Source organism: Ambystoma mexicanum, chromosome 5q (assembly GCF_040938575.1).
Source record: "Ambystoma mexicanum isolate Mex_15411 chromosome 5q, UKY_AmexF1_1, whole genome shotgun sequence".
In the NCBI taxonomy this organism is placed as follows: Eukaryota; Metazoa; Chordata; class Amphibia; order Caudata; family Ambystomatidae; genus Ambystoma; species Ambystoma mexicanum.
In genome coordinates, this window is record NC_090933.1 from 692327382 (window position 1) to 692349728 (window position 22347).

Sequence of the window (22347 nt, forward strand, 5' to 3'; positions counted from 1 at the left end):
CTATCACTCCCACCACCCCCCTTCAAACACAAGAGAAAAACGGAATTGACTTTTCAGCTGCCAGTATGGCTTTGAAATTGTCTTTGGAATTGGCTTTGAAATTGGTTGAGCAAAAACACCAAATGTGGTCAAAAATACTTAAATTATTATATATTCGTATGGGAGCAGCTTTGAACAGTTGCACACAATCACAAGCAATGATTTAGTCAAAAGAAAACATTTGAAATCTTAAAGTCAGAGTAGGAAATAATTTAAAGCTAATTCACACATGTAAAACCTCTCAGAATGTCAAATCGTGGCAAACTTTTCCTTAAGCGAGGGAGTTATAGAGGTTTTAGTAAAAGTTGTTTTTGCAAAATAGGCGTGAGAATGGAAAACAGAAATTCGGTTTTAAGGATGACAGATAGGTTTTCTTAGGCTATATTAAGGACTACAAAAAGGAGAATGTCACACAGGAATCAGTCATTCACGGCTGCTCATAACAATTCATGTGTGATACTCTAGTTTCCGTTTGCTTTGGGAATTAGTTTTCTTAATCAAAAAAATAATAAGTTAGGGTTGAGTAACACAGATGAGAGAAGTCAGCACAAAGATAGTTCTAGCAAAATTATGGTTCTGAATTAAAGATCGGATGGGTTTGAGATTGGGATCATACAATGCAGATATATTATGGGTCACTGTTCTTCCTATTAATACTTACAGAATAAGTTATTAAATTGGACTGTCAGTTCTGGTCATGGATTGGATCTGTCAAGGAAGGACAGCACATCAGGTGCAGGACTGGATCAGTTAGGCCGGTCACAGTATTTGCACAGGATCTGCCCTTCTTGTTTGTGGGTATTTCAAATCAGCTGAATAGTGAATTCCTCAGGCAAGCCTTGTGGTAGCAAGTCAGACAATTTCAGGATATTAGTTCGAAAGGCCTTCCCACACCAGAGCGCTCCACTGGGTTGTGAGAATACGTTTCAGGATTTGGGCCCTGCTGAAAGTCAATAGTTCTCAATTTCTTGGCAAGAGTATTGGAATCTGGATCTGGAAGGATGTTAAAGGCTGGATGTAGAATGCTGGATCAGAGTGCTTTGCCGGAATCAGGAAAGTGAGTGAATCAGTGAGACCCTATGTGTTGTCAGCTGTCTCTATTTATCCTTTCAAATGACATCACAAAATGGGTGTATGGGCCGGCTAAACTAAGCTTGCCCCTGTGAACTGGGATTGGATCAGGACCTCATCTCCGCCTTGCATCTGATTGATTGGATCAAGGCCGGATGATGTCACATTTATGGTTTAGCTTTACAGACCTTAGAAACCTCCCCTCAGCCACTAGTGTCAAAATCGGATTTTATCTTAAATACATATTTCTACATTGGTCACCTCTAGACAAATCACACACAAAGATTCCAAATTTTATGTAGCATCTGTTCATGAAAATCCCACAGCTGTGGGATCTTGTTTCACCTTTCTACAGAATTTTGTCCTTTTCGCCATGAACACATTTTCCAAATTGTCTGCAAATTTCCACAAATGTGTGTGTTTACCATAGAGATGTGTGTGTAAATTTGTACAATTCTAGCATTAACACAGTTCACATAAAACCACATATATTGCCATTCCTGTCCAGAACATGTTACACAGTTCTACCGCCTCTTGAAACGTACAGCCAAAAATTAGACTAACAGATCTGTCCTTTGTATAATTTTCACCACTTTGAAGTTATTAGTCTCTAAAAATTGTTAATTGTTCATTCTTAACAGAAAATGGTCCGCCCCTTTGTCTCTCCCTGGAGTCCAGGAGTGGCCCCCTCCTTTGGGGAATTCCTTCCAGGGGCAGTTTTACGACCCTTTCACATATCTGTTTCCTGTGCTGAAGGATCTGCCATTGTTCATTCTCTTTCTGTAGACAAGAGTCTGGCCTAACCCACAATTATCATCTATCAGTGAATTTCTGCTGAGAGGATTTCCCTCCCCTTCGGAGAAACCTGTTTTTCCACTCCTTGCAGCTTTCATGATTCCTGCCCCTCATGTCCCCAGCCCTCCAAGATGTCAGGCTGGAGCCAGGCCACAATCACCTACATGGCCCTCAACGGCCTCTCCATCCCTCCAAAGACCCACTTGGAGTCAGACTTGGCACTTGTGGCACCAGACTCACTCACTCCCATAGGATAACATTGGGGATTGGACTTGTAGTGCATTGATGGGGACAAGATGGATGCCCCCACATATTTCGGTTCCCAGAACTGCATGTGCGGTCTAGACTTTTGGGTGTGGTTCAGCCCAGAGACACCTGGGATATCCAGAGACTATTTAAGCCACACCCAGGCTGAAAAACATGCTTTGTGTTTTCTGCACCTGCAGTGTGACACTCACTGTGTTCGGATCGGTCTCCAGTAGGCCTGCATCTTTCTTATGCGCTCAGCTCCTGCAAGGACAAGAACACCGTTAGGAACATACTTACCTTGCGGCACTTCTGCCCATCATTCATCGCTCCTTCTGTTCTGCTGGCATCTTCGGCGGTGTCATTCCCATCCCGGCACGTCGCTTCCTAAGGAAAAGGGAAAAGAACAGAAAAAAGGCATTAGTAAGCAATCTGCAAATCTTCGCTTATTTTTAAATACTGTACGAGCTTCAAACGCTTACCTGAATCCCAGCTGTTCTGGGGAAACTCTGTCTCCGGAACTTCTCATCCATCTGCAAGAGGGAAAAGACAGTCCAGGTTAGCGTGGAAACATCTAGAGGCGCCGCATACCACGCTTACCCACCGCATTTGTTCTTGATAACCGGCATCCACGCTGAAAACGTCGCGGCACCTAAAAGACACAGAAAAAGAACTCAGTTCAATGCAAATACGAAAGGGGTGCATCACGCATCGCGCTCTCACTCACCTTGACATCCCCATGGATACCAGGTGAGCGTTACAGCAGCTCAGCCAGGCTAATTTATTCTTAAATTCTTAAATCCAGCAAAAACCAAACTTGTTACATCAAACATAATTACATTACTTTCTTAGCTTTAAATCTGTGGGATCAAAAACACAACTGAGATCTGTATTCCTTTTAGCAACAATCCTTTTATGTTTGCTAATCCGACAGACTTTTAGTTTAGATACCTTGAACATCAGGAGCTCATCTGACAGCTGTCATTCACAGATTTTGACAGGAGCTGTCAGTTTACAGACAATCCAGTTTTTCTGACGAAATGTTTTGCTCTTTACACTTTAGGACTTTATATATACGCCATGCTTCATTAGATTACATACATTTTAGCACCAAGCAAGATTTTGAATGTTGAGAAATGTTGTGTATAGGCATTTTGGAGTTTTTAGCAACAAAGCAAATGTCATTTATAGGCACATTTTGGAGTTTCATTTGCAAAGCACTGCTTCTCTCTCTGCACTCTGTTTGCTGGTCATGGAGCCCACTGGAACATTTTCTGCAGTGTGTGCTCTATCCCACCACATATGCACCATGGGTGGCAGGTTGTGCATCCATCTTTTTGTGCATTTAAACACACGGTTTTGGAGGTTTTTGGCGCACACAAGAGTTTTGCCGCCATTGTTGCTGTTTCTTGCACCATAACTATCAGAGTGATGCTGCATAAGATAGCAGAGTGGGTCAATACATCCCACAGTGCCTGCTGGACATTGAGAACCAAGCTACTCCTCAGTGAAGAGGCCCAATGAGGTCAAAACATGTCTGGGGATGCTTGTGGTCTCGTGCAGAAGGCATGTGACCAAGCAGTTCAGGCTGGACTGTTCCTTCTGGGGTGGCACCAAGCCTGACCTGCATATGGTCTTACCCCTTTTGTAATGGTTTGGCAGGTCAGGAACAATGGTCTGGAGGGTTGGCCAAAGCAATGCCAGAGGTTGCGATTAAATCTAAACCTTCCAGCCATCACCTCTTTTGTTTGTCTTTCATTTCTAGACACATTTCTCGACAGCGTTCATGAAGAATGAAGATGCCCAATTGAATTGTCAATGTTTCCCGATATCTGATTTCATACCCTCAGTTTCGTTATCATTTTAATACCTATAGGCATTGCATGTCATGTTCATTGGCTTGAGAATCTCCTGAAATTCCCCAGCTCAAATCTTCCCTCTAGTTGTTTCCATCTGATGTACACAAGAGGCTTTGTCTACAAACATATGAGAGTTTTTTACCTGGCTGAGTTAATTTGTACCCACCTTATTATTCCCTTCATTTGGTTCTGGGCAGTGAACAGTGAATCGGCCACCTTGTTTTCTGCATTTCTCTCACAGTTGTTGTCTGTCGGGCTGTATGACAGTAGAACTCCTGCTTCAATCTAACACCATGTATACTAGTACACTCAGTAGCCTGCCCTCACACTGGTCAATTTCAGCTCTAGATCCAAAATTACTTTTGCTTACAACTTTCATTACCTGTTTCGATGACCTCTTCTCACATAGCTGTCTTTAATGGCCCCTGCCAAGCAACGTGTTGCAGGGATACCACCACAATTTCGAGAACAAATGTTTTGGTAGTCAATTGGCTGATTCCTAAACCCTGCCCAGTTACAATCAGCACTGCTGATCAACAATGGCACTATGCAACTTGTACCAATCTTCCTTACCTGCCAAGCTCCTCCCCATCTGCCCATATCTACTCACTCATGGCTGTCCTGTTCTTATGATGTTTAACCATGTCACGCACCTCACTCTATTGCAGTAGTATTCAAACTTTTTTATGCCAAGCCCCCCTTGAGTGAAAATGTTGCTGCCGAGCCCCCACTTGAGTAAAAATATTGCTGCTGGGCAGAGGGGTCGCTAGGTCTGGAAAAGATGCAGGGCTACGCTGATGTCAGGACAGTCAGGACTTGGGGCTAGCTATCCTTTTGGTTGTAGTCCCTGAGCTTCTATCCGGGGTTACAATGAAAAGACCCAGGGCTATCGCCCCCTCAGCTCTCCTAACAACGCTTCTGCTGCTGGGCCCCCCTAGATGTCATTTCTGCTTATCCTCACCCCTCCCCTGGACACCCTTCAGGCCATCCCACGGGGGCCAGCCCCACAGTTTGAAGACCACTGCTCTAATGCTTGCTTCATACCTCAGAAACCTCCCTTGACAAGGTTCGCCAAAACTCAGTCCTTACTCCTTTAGTGTGTTCAAACACCCAGTTACCAACCTGCTAATTATAAGCCGCTGCTCTCTCCAACTGATCTCAACCTCCTCTTGTGATTTTCCTATGCCCCCACTGCGTGGATCTGAATAATGGTACTATCACTCTTCCAAACGTCCTCTTATTCCTGTTGTGTTAGTCACATACTCATTTCACTTTAGCTTTACAAAAACCAGCTGAGGGCGCTTTCTTTCCTTTGTTGGGACAAGATGCGCCCCCATCCACCCTTCTTCCATCCCAGAAGCAAGTCATAGCAGGTCATAGATCTAACTGATTACTATCCCATGTGCCAGCTCTGCTCTTAGCCTCTAAACGCTCTCACAATATGGATTGCATAGACACACCTCTTCATTGCTTCCTTGTGGGAAACTACTTGCCAGTTTGCATTGGCTGATGCTGTGTGACGGACATTGCCCAATTCCATTCCTCCATAACAGTGACCACCAGGCAGGTGGGGCTTTGTTCCTCCCACCTGCCCTATTTAATTTCCTAATCCCTTCGCACATGGGAAGCAATGCTTTAACCTCCAGGAGTTGCATGTAGGACTTCCTGCCAAATGATATAATATGATGTGATAGGTTATTTATAGCACGCTTTAATACCCAGAGGTTTCTAAGCGCGGACCCGTGGATCGAACCTGTGTTGCTCTGTGTTGTCTTGCTTCCAAGGCAAGCACGTTGCAGCTGAGCTATCCTCTGACCCATGGCACTCAGATGCCCCCTGTCCCTTCCATTTCGTTCCAATACGTGGGGGAACAGGCGAGGATCACTGGTGGGACAGGGTGGGACTGCCTCTGCCTCTATATTGAGGAAAGGACACCAGCATTCTGACACCCCACCCTCTAATTCCTTGTTGATACTGTTTTTATTTCCATTTTAATATGGCCCCCTTTTATTACAAAAATTACTTTCAAGTGACTGATTTTCTGACATCCTATTGATGGCCCTTGAGCTGCAGAATCATATTATTGTCCTTCCACCTTTGTGTTATCAACCCATTGAATGAGAACATTATTTTATGAAAAGTATAGAAACATATTTCGGATGTATGTACCGGTGCACAAAACATCAGTTTTCATCTGGAGCCTAAGAATATATTACACATCAAATTCTTAAGAAAAGGAAATAATGAAAATGTCTCGTCCAACTGTTAATTCATTTTCATTTTATGGTAGCGTAAGAGATCCTGGCAGTAATGGGAAATGTACCAATTCAATGAAATATATGAATTCAAACAAGTATCCTATTAGTTTGCATTTACCAGATTGTCAGGAAAGGACATTAAGAATGCTAGGATTATAATAGAACATTGCACTCTTCCATCATGGATACAGTGATATTCAAGAGGACATCTTCCATTCTATCGTTTGCAAAATCAGTGCATTCTGGATACGTGTTGCCTTATTTATGTGGACACAAAAATATGTTGTGCATGCACATGTGGAAATATGTGGAAAGTGTGCATTGCTCTCATTCATATAGTTAACCTCCCAGTGCACATTCAGAGATGCTCACCCACAAATGCAGTTGTTCCACCACGTCAATATCTTTGCAAAAATGGGCCTCTATTCACATGCCTCAATGATAACACATCCTGATTCATGTAAGGGATACCCTTTCATTGTGCCCCTTCATGATTTTCTTGACCGGAGACAAGTGGCATGAGGGGGTTCTGTGAAGTTACGTTTCCTGTCCATCTTAAGCAGGACCAGGGTGTCATCAGCATACATCTATCTATATGTATAAAAGTTCATATTTGTGGGTTGGTGGGTTTGTGGCTTTGCATATGTTCCCTATACAATTCCACACCGTTTCACCAATCTGCACCAAATTTTGTACAGTGACCTGTTAGGTCCCGCCGGACATTACTGGCTACATGACATCTTGACACCCCGCCCCTTTTCCTGGATTTCAGCAAAAGTCTCTGGGTTTGTGGCTTTGCATATGTTCACTATAAAATTCTACACTGTTTCACCAATCTGCACCCAATTTTGTACAGTAACCTATTAGGACCCTCTGGACATTACTGGCTACATGACATCTTTACAACCCACCCCTCTTCCCGTATTTCATCATAAGTGAAAATGTGGGTGTGGGTTTGTGGGTTTGTGACTTTGTGTATGTTCCCTATACAATTCCACACCGTTTCACCAATCTGCATCGCATTTTACACAGTCACCTGTTAGGACTGTTAGGGAGAATTCTCAGATATGTGTCAATTCCCTCTACCTTAGAGACCTCCAGCAACCCTGCTGGATTTTGAGGACTTCATTTTTTTTTTACCTGGAGAGAGTCAGACTCTCTCATGTATTTTAATGTTATTTTTTAACTCTGTGTTTCTTTTGGTTGTGGAGTCTGACGAACTCCATAGGCATCATCTTTTAAATTGTGGCACACAGCACCTTTAGTGCAGTGACACAGGGAATTCTCTTAGAATTCCCCAAGGTTTAAATACCTTCTCTGGGATAAACTACTGTTTCCCAGAGCAGTAAAGGGAAATTGACTTTACTTACATTTGTAACTTTCTAGACCCAGCACACACTATCTTACAATAGGGTGCTGGAGGGGTTACCTAGAATCTCCTTTTGTCTAACTCCTCATGTAACAGTTTTATGTTAACGTTTCCTCACTGAATGGCTGGTGGCAGTGTTTTCGTTTTTACTATCGTGGTGTGCATTTACCTCGGGCTGCGTTCACAGCTGCAGTAAAGCACCCAAGGGTGCAATTTTTGTCAAAATGGCCTGGTCTTCTTTTTTCACCATTTCTTTGTGGAAAGGTCCTTCTTGAGATTTACTCTGCGTGCCAAACCAGGTTTGGTCCCTTTGTTCGTTTTGCCTTTGGGGGATTCACGAGTGAAGTGGCTGCAGGGTGTATGAGGTAGGCAGGATGTGAGGGAGGTGCCCGAAACTCCCTATGCTTAGCGTCCTAGGAGACCAAAATGCACTCTGTGATGATTGGCTGGCTGACTGTCCAGCAAGGACAGCCACCCTGCTGGGTGAGTGATAGCTAGGCTGAAATGAAAGGGCGAGAACTGTATAAAAGGCGAGTCTTTTGGCTTGGAAGGCAGAGTCGACCACTGGACGAAGGAACCCAAGAAGAAATTGAGGAGAACACCTGCTGATAATCCTGGACCGTTGGTTTTCCCGGTGAAGCCCTGCTGCAGTGCGAAACGCCAAGTTCGCATCAACAGTGAAGCCCCTGCAAGGATGACTTCTCCCCTTGATTTGGTGGGACCAATCAACTCCAAAGTAAACCACCTGGACATCCATCTCGGAGCTGTTTGAATTTCCACAGAGTTGCTGCTGGAGACCCTAGAGCAAGGGAGAGGAACACCAGTTTGTGTGTGTTGCTTTTAAGTTGGCCAAGAGCTCCCGGAAGATCCTCCGAACTCCCAGGAATCAGGATTGACCGAGCCTGAGCCCCCTCAACAGAGTGCAGGACCCCAGAAGCAAGGAAAGTCCATCTCAACAGCCAGGAACCGCGGTGCTGCTATTTGCGGTAGACGCGAGGAGCTGAAAAACTGAACAGCCACTGAAAGTGAAGTTTGACCATCCCACTGCAGTGCAGGTGTTCCCTGACCTCCTCCCTCTTGTCCCCACGACTGAGGCGCAGGAACAGTGAGATCTTCAGAGCTGCACAGGAACAGGTGTCATCTGCTGCATCTTTTCTTCATTTTAAAGGTACTGTGCAAAGTCTAAGATAACGTACCTCTTGCTGTAGAGTTGCTTGCATCTTCTACTACTCACAAGTCTAACAGCTTGTGGCCTTACATTGATTCATCTTTTTCTTCAAAGACTTCTGAAACATTGTGCAAAGACTTTTCTACTTACCTTCAAAGAAGTGCTTCAGCCCATCTAGACTCTTGCCTATTGACTTTGGCTTAGCCTGTTTTAGCCTGTTTTAACTGAATCACTCTTATTGGGGGATCTGAAAGTATTTGCCTGCTTAAGAAATATTTGTGGTACCTTCTTTGCTTCAATAATCTTTGCCTTTTTACTTGCTCTTAATTTTAAATGCCAACAGTAATACATTAATGTCAACAGCAGCCTAGCAATTTAAGTCACCTGTGGCTGTATGCCATCCCAAATGGGTATTTACTGATTCTGAACTAAGAGATTGTGTAATTTTGAAGTATATTTGTGTGGTGTTTTACAGTGCTCCCTTCTGAAGAAGGCTCACATTAACTGACTGGTAAATAAAATAATAATTGTTTTATCAAGAAACCCTTAAGTGTCTGCTTGAATACGTGTTTCTGTGTAACTCCCCTACAGCTCACATTGACCCCTCTTGAGATAAGCCTGGCTACTCGTCCACACTACCAACATGGGTAGTACAGACGTATGCCAAAGATTGGGTGGTTGTAGTGCACCCTAAGGGTACTGCATACAAAATTGCCTAACACTGGTGGCAGGCAGTAAGGATATATTGTAGAGTTATCACACTAAGATTTGCTTTGCTTTTGTTGAACTAAACCTTCACAAGGCTAAGCTCCACTAGAATAGCAATTGTTTAAACAAGCAAAATATGGATAACTTCAGTCAGGAAGCCCTGGTCATTTTGACAGTAGAACAACTGAATGAAATGTGTAAGGCCAGGAGTCTCCCTGTTAAAGGAAAGAACAATGAACTTATTGCAAGATTGTTGAATCATCAAAGTCTGGGTAGTAGGCCTGTTACACCTACTAACCTAGGAGATGTGGATAATAATATTGAGGATGATAATTCAGAGTCTAACTCTAATGTCTTAGAACAGTCAGAAGAGTAAGAGGAGTCTCATGAGAAGATCCCCTCTTGTCTCAACCAGCCCTTCCACCTCAACCTTTAGCCACTGGGACCCTCCTAGGTCCAGTACTGAGTCCAGAGTTTGTATCTCTTGAGAGAATGAGACTTGAGTTAGTCAAAATATTACAAATCCAAGCTGATGCAAACATCAAGAGATCAAGTTAAGAGAATTGGAAATGCAGCATGCTCTTGAGATGAAGAAATTGTCTGTTGAAAATGTTTCTATCCCAGAGTCTTCTAGGTCTTCCAGTCCAAAGAGACCTTGCATACCTAAAGAAGCAGTGGGTATGTATGATGCAAAACCTGATGTTTTGGATTGGTTGGGTGCTTTTGAGTATAACTATGGGATTCAGGGTTCCTTGGCTTCTGTCTAGGCTCCCCCAAGTTGCAACTGATGCTGTAATGGAGGTGGGGGAACTTGAAAGAAAGAAGTATGAACGTGTGAAGCTAGCTTTAATAGCTAGATTTGGGAAAACTCCTTCCCAGTACCTTTAGAGGTTTAGGACCCTTAAAAAGACTGATGGTACCTCTTGGGCTACCTGGGTGTATGAATGTTTGAAGAACTTAGATGGTTGGGTTAATGGTTCCAGAGTAACTACTTTTGAAGGTATCAGAAGTCTATTTTTGTTGGAATCTATTTTTGATGCCTGCTCTCCTGATCTGAGACAGCACTTGGCTGACTCAAAAGAGATTGATCCCAAGAAGCTGGCAAAAGCTGCTGACTTGTGGATTGCCAACAGGGCTTCTCACAAGGATTCTGGGGCCAGTCATAAAAAGGATGAGGAGAAACAGCACAAGAAAGATGACGAAGAGAATTCTAAAACCTCCCATCCAAAGGAGAGCCACAAACATAGGAAGGGTAAACCCTATGGGAAACCAGGTCAGTCTTTTGGTGCCAAACCAGAGGGAGGTCAGCAGAAACCCACATTCCAGAAAACATTTGGTAAATGTTATGCTTGTGGGTCTACTGACCATGTGAAAGGGGATCCCAGATGCAAGGGTAAACCTTCAGGGGTCCACATTGCCCCCTTAGCCTTCATCCCTGAGGGAGAAGTACATATGGAAAGTGGAAACTCGCATCTATTGGCTGAAGACCCCATTGAGATCTCAGTCAGTGTTTCTTTAGTGTCCCTGTGTCTGTGGGAACAACAGAATTTAGATGAATTTAGATGTGTATAACTCTATACCAGATGACACAAAAGAATAAATAGTCAGACCCCTGACATTAGAGACACTGGGGGCCAGCATCACAGTGCTGGAAAAAACCTTTTCCAAACCTGAGGATGTTGCTAAGGCACCCAAAGGCCCCACTAAGCTTGCTGGATGCCCTTTCCAGATGGTTCCAATACTACCAGCTCTCATCCAGTGCAACAATATGACTCTAAGAATACCTGTCAGTGTTCAGAGTAATGTGCCTGGGAGAGTCCTGTTGGGGAATGACTTAAAGACTCTTGGAGTTGTATCAAGCACCCCCAGGCCTCCCAGTAAAAGGCAGCAGGACCAAACTAAGAAGGCCAGAGAGCTCACCTTGAATTACTCTCACTGGGTTGTTACAGAAGAACCTATAACACGCAGTCCACAGGAAGGACAAACTTCTACTTCAAGGAACAAAGAGACAAAGGTGAAACCTAAAGTCTCAGGAAATAAGAAGAATAGCACTCCTCTGCCTCTGCACAAAACCAGGACATTGTCGAGAGGACAGTCCCAAGTCACACATGTGACTCCTACACCAGCTGAGGCTGAGTGTGAGAACCCATCAGAGGATGGTGAGTCAGCTACTGATGATACAGAGCTGGAAGAAGACTTTCCTCCTGTTGGAGATCTGGACCCTAAAGACCATCCTGAGCTGCAGATTTAACTTGCAAAAGGTTGCCCCTGTAGGGCAGACTTCGGCCTGGGAAGCACAGGTTATAATGGGAGGATGGCCTCCTCTACAGTGAATCTATTGAGTCTACTCCAGGGGACTACAGAAGACTTGTAGTGCCTCAAGAAGTAAGACCTCAGTTCCTACAGTTAGCCCATGAGATCCCTTTAGCTGGTCACTTAAGCTTTAAGAAGACCAAAGAAAGGATTTCTCTTTATTTCTGCTGACCCAAGATGGGGTCTGATGTCGATAAATTCTGTAGGAGCTGTCACACTTGTCAGACATCTGGCAAGAGTGGAGTCAAGAATGTGGCACCTTTAGTGCCTCTCCCAGTGGTGGGAGTCCCTTTTGAGAGGGTGGGAATCAACATTGTTGGTCCCTTGGACCACCCACATCTTCAGGCAACCGATTTATATTGGTTGTGGTAGACCATGCTACCAGGTATCCAGAAGCCATACCTATGAGGACCGTCACAGCTCAGGCTTTGGCTAAGGCCCTACTTGGTATTTTTACCAGAGTAGGTTTTCCTAAGGAGGTGATCTCTGACAGAAGGACCAATTTTATGTCCCACTACATGCAAGCCATGTGGAAAAACTGTGGAGTAACCTACAAGTTCTCAACAGCCTATCATCCCCAGACCAATGGGTTGGTAGAGAGGTTTAACAGAATTATGAAGAGCATGATAGGTGCTTTGGAAGAACCCCTTAGAAGAAAGTGGGACCTTGTACTGCCATGCCTTCTCTTTGCTTATAGAGAAGTCTCTCAAGAAGGGGTTGGCTTCAGTCCCTTTGAGCTTCTCTATGGTCATCCGGTTAGAGGTCCATTGGCCCTAATCAAGGAGGGGTTGGAGAGGGCTCCTTCCAACAAGCCAGTGAGAGTCACTGACTATGTGTTAGGTCTCTGAAGGAGAATGACACACATGATGACAGAAGCTTCTGATAACTTGAAAGCAGGTCAGGCTCTGGTGAAGCATTGGCATGACCAAAAGGCCAATATGGTTGAGTTAACTCAAGACCAGCTCATTCTTGTTACGGTGCCTACAAGGCAGAGGGCCTTGCAGGACAAATGGATTGAACCCATCAAGGTTGTGAGAAAACTTGGAGGGGTCAATTACTTGGTGGATTTAGGCAGTCCTAAGGAGGACCCAAGGGTCTTTCACACCAACCGCCTGAAGGCTTATGTCTCTAGACAAGAACTGGGAGCTTTGCTCTTAGCATCTGCTCAAGAGGAGGACGAGAGTGAACCTCTACCTGATCTCCTCAGTGGACAACCTTTAGATGGGAAGATAGAAGGAGTCAATCTTTCTTCTGATCTGACACTGGAACAGCAGGTAGAGTGCAAATCTCTGTTAAATCAGTTTGCCTCCCTGTTTTCACTCTCACCAGGCTTGACCCCTTTGGGCCAGCATGAGATTCTCACTGGTGACTGTTTACCTGTTAAAAGCAGAGGTTACAGGATGCCAGACCATGTAAGAACCCACATAAAGGAAGAAGTTAAGAAGATGCTTTATCTTGGGGTAATAGAACCCTCTACAAGTCCATGGGCTAGCCCAGTAGTGCTAATACCAAAGGCAGGATCCAAGGAGTTGAGATTCTGTGCAGACTATAGAGCTCTTAATGCAGTCACCATGACGGATGCCCATCCTTTACCGAGGACAGATGAGCTGGTGGACAAACTTGGTTCAGCCAAGTACCTCAGTACATTTGACCATATTGGCAAATAGCTCTGACAGACCATGCCAATGGGAAAACTGCATTTTCAACCCCAGGAGGCCTCTACCAGTTTATGGTTATGCCATTTGGACTAAATAATGCACCTGCTACATTCCAAAGGATGGTCAATCATGTTCTGAATGGGATTGTGGACTTCTGCATGGCATACTTGGATATATTGCAGTATTCAGCCCTACCTGGAAAGAACATATTGATCACCTAGGATATGTGTTGCAGGCTCTTGAGCATGCCAATCTGACCATAAAGGCAAGTAAATGTCAAATTGGTCAGAGTAAAGTGGTCTACCTTGGACATGGGATAGGAGGAGGTGAAATAAGGCCATTGCCTAGCAAGGTACAAGCTCTACAAGACTGGGCCACCCCTACTACTCAAACCCAAGTGAGAGCCTTTTAGGTCCCACAGGTTACTATAGGAACTTCATAGAGAACTATGGGACCAGAGCTTCTCCCTTGAATGGGATCTCTTCACACAAATTCCCCAAGAAGGTCAGGTGGAATGAGGAATGCACCAAGGCATTTGAAGGACTTAAGAAAGCCCTTTGTCAAGCTCCAGTCTTAAGAGCTCCTGACTACAACCAATCCTTTATTGTGTTTAATCTCTGAGGGACTAGCGTAGAGAGAACCGGGTTGCAATTGCCAGTGGTCAATATGTCAGTAAGGTTTTGTGAGAAAATCGATTCCTCCAGGTGTATACCTTATTTCCCCACAGTTTTAGCATTGAGGAAAAGCCAATATAGTGGTGCCTGTGCCCTTCAGTAGGCTTGTGAGTTGTAGAGTGAAAAGCAGCCAGAGTAGATACAATGTTACACAGTTGTTACTTATAGTTTTTCTGAGGAAATGTGGCTTGAGAACAATAGTCAGAGCGGTGGGGTGGAGAGATGATGCGGACAAGGCACAGGGCGCATGATGGGAGAGGGCGAGATCAATCCAACTTGGCTTGCAATGCTGGATTGTACAGGTTGTGCAGTTCCATGGGGAGTTGATGCAGTGGATATTCCTGACATGGGATGAGGTTGAAACAATTGTAGCTTGAATATCAGTTAATGATGGATGGTATGCACAAGTGTGGAGGCACACTAGACAGCCAACCAAAGCTCGGTGGCTGATTCAGAGACCCTCTCTTTCAGGCAATTAAGTCAGTTCTGTAGATGTGGGGAGAGGCTGGATACCAAGGTCTTTGATTATTGCAAGTAAGTCAGGGTTCGACATGCAGGGTTTAAAGTAGATTAGAGGCAGGTGCGATCCCTCTGTCGTGTATGAAGACCCAGAGGGTTTAGCATCAGGCCTCCTTTCAGACTACCTCAGTGCATGCACATGGGATGGGTATTGCAGCTGAGGAATGGAGACTGTTAGGCAGGACTTACTAGATCTGTTGTCTGTGTTGTAGTAAATTTGGCATCAGTTGGTGTCCAACATTGAAATTTGTCCAACATTGAAATTTAATTTGATGATTACTGGAGGTCTAATATGGAGTGAACACTGGTATATGTCCACCGGCGAAAGGGCATTGTTGTGTGCCTCCTTATGACAGTCAATCCTAACATCCACTGCTGGGCATTTGGTCATGCATCCAGGATGCATGTGCCAGGCACATGTACTGACCGAAGTGAGATATGGGGCTTGAAAGGCGCGATATACTTTACTGACTAAGACACAAGTCCAACCAAAGGCATGTACATGCTGTTCTGCACACACGTGCACAGGGGCCAGAGGCGGACTCCCAACACTGCTTGCCGAGCAGAACTAGGGGCAGCACAACATGGAGTACCAAACAGCAAATTTCGAGGTACATGTAAAGAATAGCAGCAGTGAATCCTTCCAGGCCAAAACTCTAAAAGCCCAATTGAAAAACACAGCAACCCCCTAGAACAACAAAGGACTTGCATGCGTGAAAGAATCAGAGACTCAGGCTCCCCTCGTATCACTGGTCTGCTGCCTGCGGCTCTCCAGATGTTTTGGGGGACTACCGTGCATCCTCGCCATTGGCTATGCTAGCCGAGGCCTGGTGGGAGGAGTACAGAAAACATCTGGAGAACCACCGTTTGCAGACCCCAGAAATGGATCAAGATTTTGTAATCACTGAAATGTTTAAAAAAATGTGTATACAGAAATTAAAATATGTTTTCTTTTTCAAGGGACAAAATGCTGAGTCCCAATGGAGCCTATGCGGCGGCACCCAAGGGTTCCCGCCAAAGGCAAAACTCACAGAGACCTCCCCCTCCCAGAATGGTAGAAGATGGGCTAACAAAGGATATCCACATGGCAACTGACAAAAAAAGAAAGGAGTAACCATGATATAATTACAATGTTTTTTAACACCCTTAATACCATCAAGTGGTCTCTAAGTGCGGGATCAGTATTCAAACCCATGTTGCACCACATTGTCTTGCTTCCAAGAAAAGCACATTGCCCCTGAGCTATCCTTCCACACAGGTGATCCTATTGTGCACAACCGAGATTGGGAATCCACTCTGCAGTACAAAATAGCACAACCCATCCACTGCCAGCAGCCATAACTATAGAGTTGTCAGTGTGACTTAAAAGCCAGAAGAGCAGAGAGAAGGGCGATATTAGGTATCCCCTTAGTACTCCACATAGGGTTGTGTGTGCTAATCTCTCATGCTTTAAAGTTTTAGAAAGGACACTAAGTATCCCTCTATACTTAAGAACAGTAGTTTTTAAGGATAGTAAATGGATATCAAAGGAGAACCCAAAGGGTTCCCAGCAATACTGCACATAGGGTGCTGTCTGCTGTAAAAGTTAAACACAGAGCCCTTTAAATAGATATGGAGGCAAGCAGATTCCATAGAAAAGGTAAAACACAGAGAACACAATTCCAAATGTCAGGGCACATTAGAATGAATGAGGGGAAAAGGCTCCACTCATTCAGGATAGTGATAAAAAAGGTCCAGAAGTCCAGAAAAAAGTGCCTGGGATCTCACTAGGCGAGGGGATTAAGCATAACACGGATAGATCTCCCTAACCGTGAGCCACACTTTAACTGCTAGTGCATGTTCACTCAACCCTCCTTTAGAAGGGGGTCGTCCTGTACTTGGCAATCTGAGCATGAACTCTGCATGTGTGCCACTTCTTGGAAAGTTCAAATGCAGAGCATAGCCCCAGTGCCTAATTGTTTATGTGCATGACTGTTAATTCAAAGGCTGATCTCAGGCAACTGCCTGTCTCTTGCAAAGATGGATGGAACCTGGAATCACTGAAACTTCACCTGCTCTCAGAAACAGAAATGGGGGAGCCCAGAATTACACATAAAGCGGCATGGACTGCTGAAGGAAGCTGACCAGAAGGTACCGCCTGCGGCCATGTGCTCCACCTGATGAGAGTACATGTTGGGCGAGAATCACAGCCCTAATGCTGGCTTTTCCTTGACTCTTCTGCTTGGGTGGCTTTGCAACCATTAGGACGCTTTGCATCTATTAAATCGATGCAGCTAATGCGCATTTCGTTATTTTCTTTTTTTATGTCAGCTCCTGTAAACGTGCCAACTAGTTATCAACTAAATCAGTATCCAGAGATAGGTTAAGAACACTGTAATCTGCTGTATTCATAATTTCACTGCTCAAGATAGTCAAGCCTCTGTTTGACAGTCGACAGGTGCACATCTGCAGCCAGGCTCATCCCACGTACCACTGTGAGTCACAATATTTGAGTTTAAAGGTTGTCCTGTAAAGCTAACTCATTTCTAGCTGAGAATATGTATTCTGGACGTCTACCTGATTTCAAATGTCTTCCTCCTTCTTTGATAATTAACAGAATCTAAAAGGACACACTGGATGGGACACTGTCATTAAAGAGCAGGCATTGCTGGCCACGATTATTTTCTGAGATCTTTTTTTACGGGAAATAATTGCTCAGCACTCACAACACAGTTTGCTGCCTTAGAGGAATGCCCACCTGAAACTGATTATCAATAGGCTGCTCCCATTGCACTGCACCCACTTTTTGGAGCCTCGTTAATGACTGCAACTCTTCCCCAGAGAATTCCACCATTTGTTTTCTGTACGCCTCGTATCACTGGTCTGCTGCCTGCGGCTCTCCAGATGTTTTGGGGGACTACCGTGCATCCTCGCCATTGGCTATGCTAGCCGAGGCCTGGTGGGAGGAGTACAGAAAACATCTGGAGGACCACCGTTTGCAGACCCCAGAAATGGATCAAGATTTTGTAATCACTGAAATGTTTAAAAAAATGTGTATACAGAAATTAAAATATGTTTTCTTTTTCAAGGGACAAAGATTACCATCTGAGGACCTACAAATCTGTTGTGATGGCAAACAAATTGATAGACTGGCTAATTGCTCAGGTAATGAGATTAGCTCCACATTGGTATTTGTTTGTGTGTTACTGTGTGCTCAGTAGATCCACTGCAAAATGCTGAGTTGTCATCATAAAGTTGTCAACGTCGCCGGACAGCAAGGGTGCAAATAGCTCACTGCTGGACAAGATCACCTGGGTTGGGTTTGCCCTGTTTGACTAAGGAGTCTGAAGATTTGCGGTCTGAACTGTCTTAGGGCCACACAAGCGAAGTCCCAGGGAGTGTGATTTGAAAAGTCTGATCACTCATTTTACCACTCTCCCTCTTCGATTTCTCACTTAGGTGCCACATCCAACTTTCACTCTCTAGCTCTTCATTTTCCCTTAATCTCCTCTATTTTCTTCTTGGTCTTGTTCTCCTTTCTCCGCTACTCTGAGTCTCCTCTTTTGTCTGCCCATCCCCTCCTTCTTTTTCTTTCTTTCCCCATCACAGTCTTTCTCTCGTGGCATATCTCTTTGTGTCGTAGACTGCGCCTCGCAGACAGAACCTCTCTAATCTAATCATCACTACAGCGACTGGAATTCCTAAATCGTTATCCTCTCGAAGTTATCAGCCACAAATGGCCGAGCGGATAGTGCATAATAAAGGTTTAATGAAGGTCAGGCTCTGCTCTAAACTAGAAAGAGACACATGTGCTCCTCTAAGAGATCTGGCTTGTTCAATCTGATGGAATTGAAAACTCGAAATGAAACACATGGTGAATGAGCTAATACACCTGTTAAGAAAACTTCAACACACCTGGGGCCAGATTCGCCAAGCCCTGCTGTTTGCCTTACGCAGAATGCATAGGCTGCGTGAGGATCACATACAGGCTTTGCACCCCATTATGAAACGGAAAGCTATTCTCAAGAACATAAATAGCATCCAAAGTGGGGGAGCATACGGTGGCAGGGCAGCAAGTACACCCACCGCACTGTCACAGTCTGTGGGGGATGCACACACTAATATTGACAACATGGTGTGATTCCTAGGGGAGTTTTCCTAAAGTCCACTTTCAGGTAAGACTCTATAAAACTATCCCTTGGTGTACAGGTCCCCAACTCTTAGTATAAGTCTGTACTACCCAAAGGATCTAGTAGAATGGCAGAGCAGCCAGGCTTATCTTAGGATGGGGATGTGAGCTGTAGCTAAGTACGCTGAACCCAGTCAATACAATAGTCCAAAGAAACTCTTACACACTGAAAGTTCTATTAAAATATACATGTACATTCTTACGTACACAAAGCAAGGTGGGTAAATACTTATTTCAACTAACCAACACACATAGGAATTAATAACAATACTTTTCAGAGGTGACTACTTCAATAGTATTTGCTCGCGGTTACAATTGTTACAGAGAATGATACTGACAATTCTATCATATTGCTAGTAATGACGCACACTCACATTTGTTACAGATACATTTAATTCATTTTGTAAAGTCACAGCAGACACAGTATGTAGGAAGGAAGAGAAGGGTTATTCACACTTTAGCATCAATTCACGTTATAGTGACACTTTTGAAGGCTTCTAATGCTTTAGCAGTCGAGTCCCTAACTATCCATGAGTTCATCAAAGTCAGTGTAGGAGTGGAAGAAAAAATTCTTATGCAGAAGCAGAAAAGGCAAAGTTCCTAAGTCACTTAAATAAAAATGCTCAGCAAAATAGCACAGGTTGTAGGGACCCTGCAAAGAACTCCCTGATAGGACACAAGCTGTTAAGCCTGTGCCAGAGATATAGTTGGACACCCAAACAACTCTTCATGCACTCCAGTCACACTGGAGCGACTATTCGGCTTAAGTTACGCTCTACCTTGAGCCCCACAGTACCTTAGGGTGGAAGATGAAACCGAAGCTGGATTATCTCCTGTGCAGCAGCGACGGACCCGGTCTCCGAATTCCTTGGTCAGGTGACGAAAGGAAGGACTTTGAATGGAATTTCACAGCAGCAGTCATGAGAAAGGACTCTCAGCAAGGATTTATTTGGTCTCTCGTGTCGGTCTGCCATTTTGGCGCCTTTTTATCAGCTCCAACAAAGGACGGTTAATGCTTGGTCGATCTTCCTCAGTTCTTCAGTCCTGCACTCTGTTGAGGGGACTTGAATGAGTGGGATCATGCCTCTGGAGGTCCAACTAGAGCTCACCATATTTCTTGGTGGATTCGTCCATGCCAAGACGTTGCACTGCAAATGCGTCGGGGGATCCTGGTATTTGCGGTTTGCAGCCCTGGATGATCACAGTACCTTGGGAGGTGGCTCGATTTGTAGTTCGTCTTGGGGCTAGTTGGTCCCACCAGCCAACGGAAATGAGTCATCCTCTTTGGAGATCCTCTATTGATAAGAATGTTTTCATATCAACAGAGGAGCTCCAAAGAGGATGATGGTCAGGACAGCAGAGGTTGCGTCAGAGTTACTGGAAGGGTCTTCAGGTGCCTCTGATCATCTTCAGATTCTGATCTTTCATTCCAGTGATCGATTTGCCTTTTGCCTCTGGAACCTCACCTTTTATTCCATTTTCCCATCCACTCCTCTACAAACTCTCTCAGCAGCAATCAGGACAGCCAGCCCCCCAGTGGCAACTGGTTCCATTCAGGCCCTCTAGCAGACAAAGCACGGGGGAGTGTTAAACTCCTCCCCTGCTTCCTGTCCTTGCAGTCCCAATGGAGCCTATGCGGCGGCACCCAAGGGTTCCCGCCAAAGGCAAAACTCACAGAGACCTCCCCCTCCCAGAATGGTAGAAGATGGGCTAACAAAGGACAACCACATGGCAACTGACAAAAAAAGAAAGGAGTAACCATGATATAATTACAATGTTTTTTAACACCCTTAATACCATCAAGTGGTCTCTAAGTGTGGGATCAGTATTCAAACCCATGTTGCACCACATTGTCTTGCTTCCAAGAAAAGCACATTGCCCCTGAGCTATCCTTCCACACAGGTGATCCTATTGTGCACAACCGAGATTGGGAATCCACTCTGCAGTACAAAATAGCACAACCCATCCACTGCCAGCAGCCATAACTATAGAGTTGTCACTGTGACTTAAAAGCCAGAAGAGCAGAGAGAAGGGCGATATTAGGTATCCCCTTAGTACTCCACATAGGGTTGTGTGTGCTAATCTCTCATGCTTTAACGTTTTAGAAAGGACACTAAGTATCCCTCTATACTTAAGAACAGTAGTTTTTAAGGATAGTAAACGGATATCAAAGGAGAACCCAAAGGGTTCCCAGCAATACTGCACATAGAGTGCTGTCTGCTGTAAAAGTTAAACACAGAGGCCTTTAAATAGATATGGAGGCAAGCAGATTCCATAGAAAAGGTAAAACACAGAGAACACAGTTCCAAATGTCAGGGCACATTAGAATGAATGATGGGAAAAGGCTCCGCTCATTCAGGATAGTGATAAAAAAGGTCCAGAAGTCCAGAAAAAAGTGCTGGGGGTCTCACTAGGCGAGGGGATTAAGCATAACACGGATAGATCTCCCTAACCGTGAGCCACACTTTCACTGCTAGTGCATGTTCACTCAACCCTCCTTTAGAAGGGGGTCGTCCTGTACTTGGCAATCTGAGCATGAACTCTGCATGTGTGCCACTTCTTGGAAAGTGCAAATGCAGAGCATAGCCCCAGTGCCTAATTGTTTATGTGCATGACTGTTAATTCAAAGGCTGATCTCAGGCAACTGCCTGTCTCTTGCATTGTTGTATTTGCCTTTCATTCCCATGTTCCCTCCCTGTTGCCCTGTGGGCACCTTGAAACATAATTTACTTGATGTATAAGCGCCTTACAAATGCACAATAAATACATAAAATAAATAAATATGGTGTCCCTGTGCCTTTGGGGCACATACTAATCAGCGTGGGCCAGGTCCTCGGCACCAATATGTACGAATGAATGATTACATTGTAATGCAAATGGCTTTCCACAACATTAATAAACAAGTGTTAGCATATTACATTTCAAACCATATGCAGTGACTTGCAAGAGGACTTTGGAAGAAAATCACTTGTATACATCTGAAATGCTCTGAAGCCTTGCTAAGCTTAGAAGAGGCGCGGCTGGTTCACGAAAAGGTTTTCTCGCGGTGTGTGTGCATTTGTATACACACACGTGGAGAAAAAAACCACTGTGCAATATTCTGCACTTTAATATGGGGCATCCTTGCGGCTTGCTACTGTCTGGGTCTCCTTGTTGGTAGACAAGTGCACAGGGAAGTACAGTGCTGCCTGTGGTCTACTCAAGCATCTGACAGCAATTCTTTGCTTTAAATACAAGCACTCATACTTGGCATCAGCATTTCCATTTACTTTTTACATTTCTCTGAAACGAGCGTGGAAATGAAAAAGTAGGTTTGCCGTGATAAACCCTTTTTGTCCATGCCAAGCATCTGCTTTCATTCCCTATCTCCATCTGTCTGTCTCCGTCTTATTCTCCTCTCTGCCTGCTTCCTTCTTTGTTCCTCACTCTTTCCCTACCCATCTTCCTTGCTCTTTCCCTTCCCACCTCTCCACTTCTCTCCTTCTCCCTTGCTCTTGTTCCC

At 44.5% G+C, this 22347-nt stretch overlaps 1 protein-coding gene across 1 annotated transcript in view; it reads left to right on the top strand.

Moving 5' to 3' along the window:
* Positions 1 to 22347, top strand: part of PREX2 (phosphatidylinositol-3,4,5-trisphosphate dependent Rac exchange factor 2) — a 1458907-nt gene that overhangs the window by 662886 nt on the left and 773674 nt on the right. The window contains exon 15 of the mRNA XM_069621155.1: positions 17746 to 17821. Within this exon, the coding sequence (XP_069477256.1) occupies positions 17746 to 17821 (76 nt within the window). The remainder of the gene's footprint in view (positions 1 to 17745; positions 17822 to 22347) is intronic.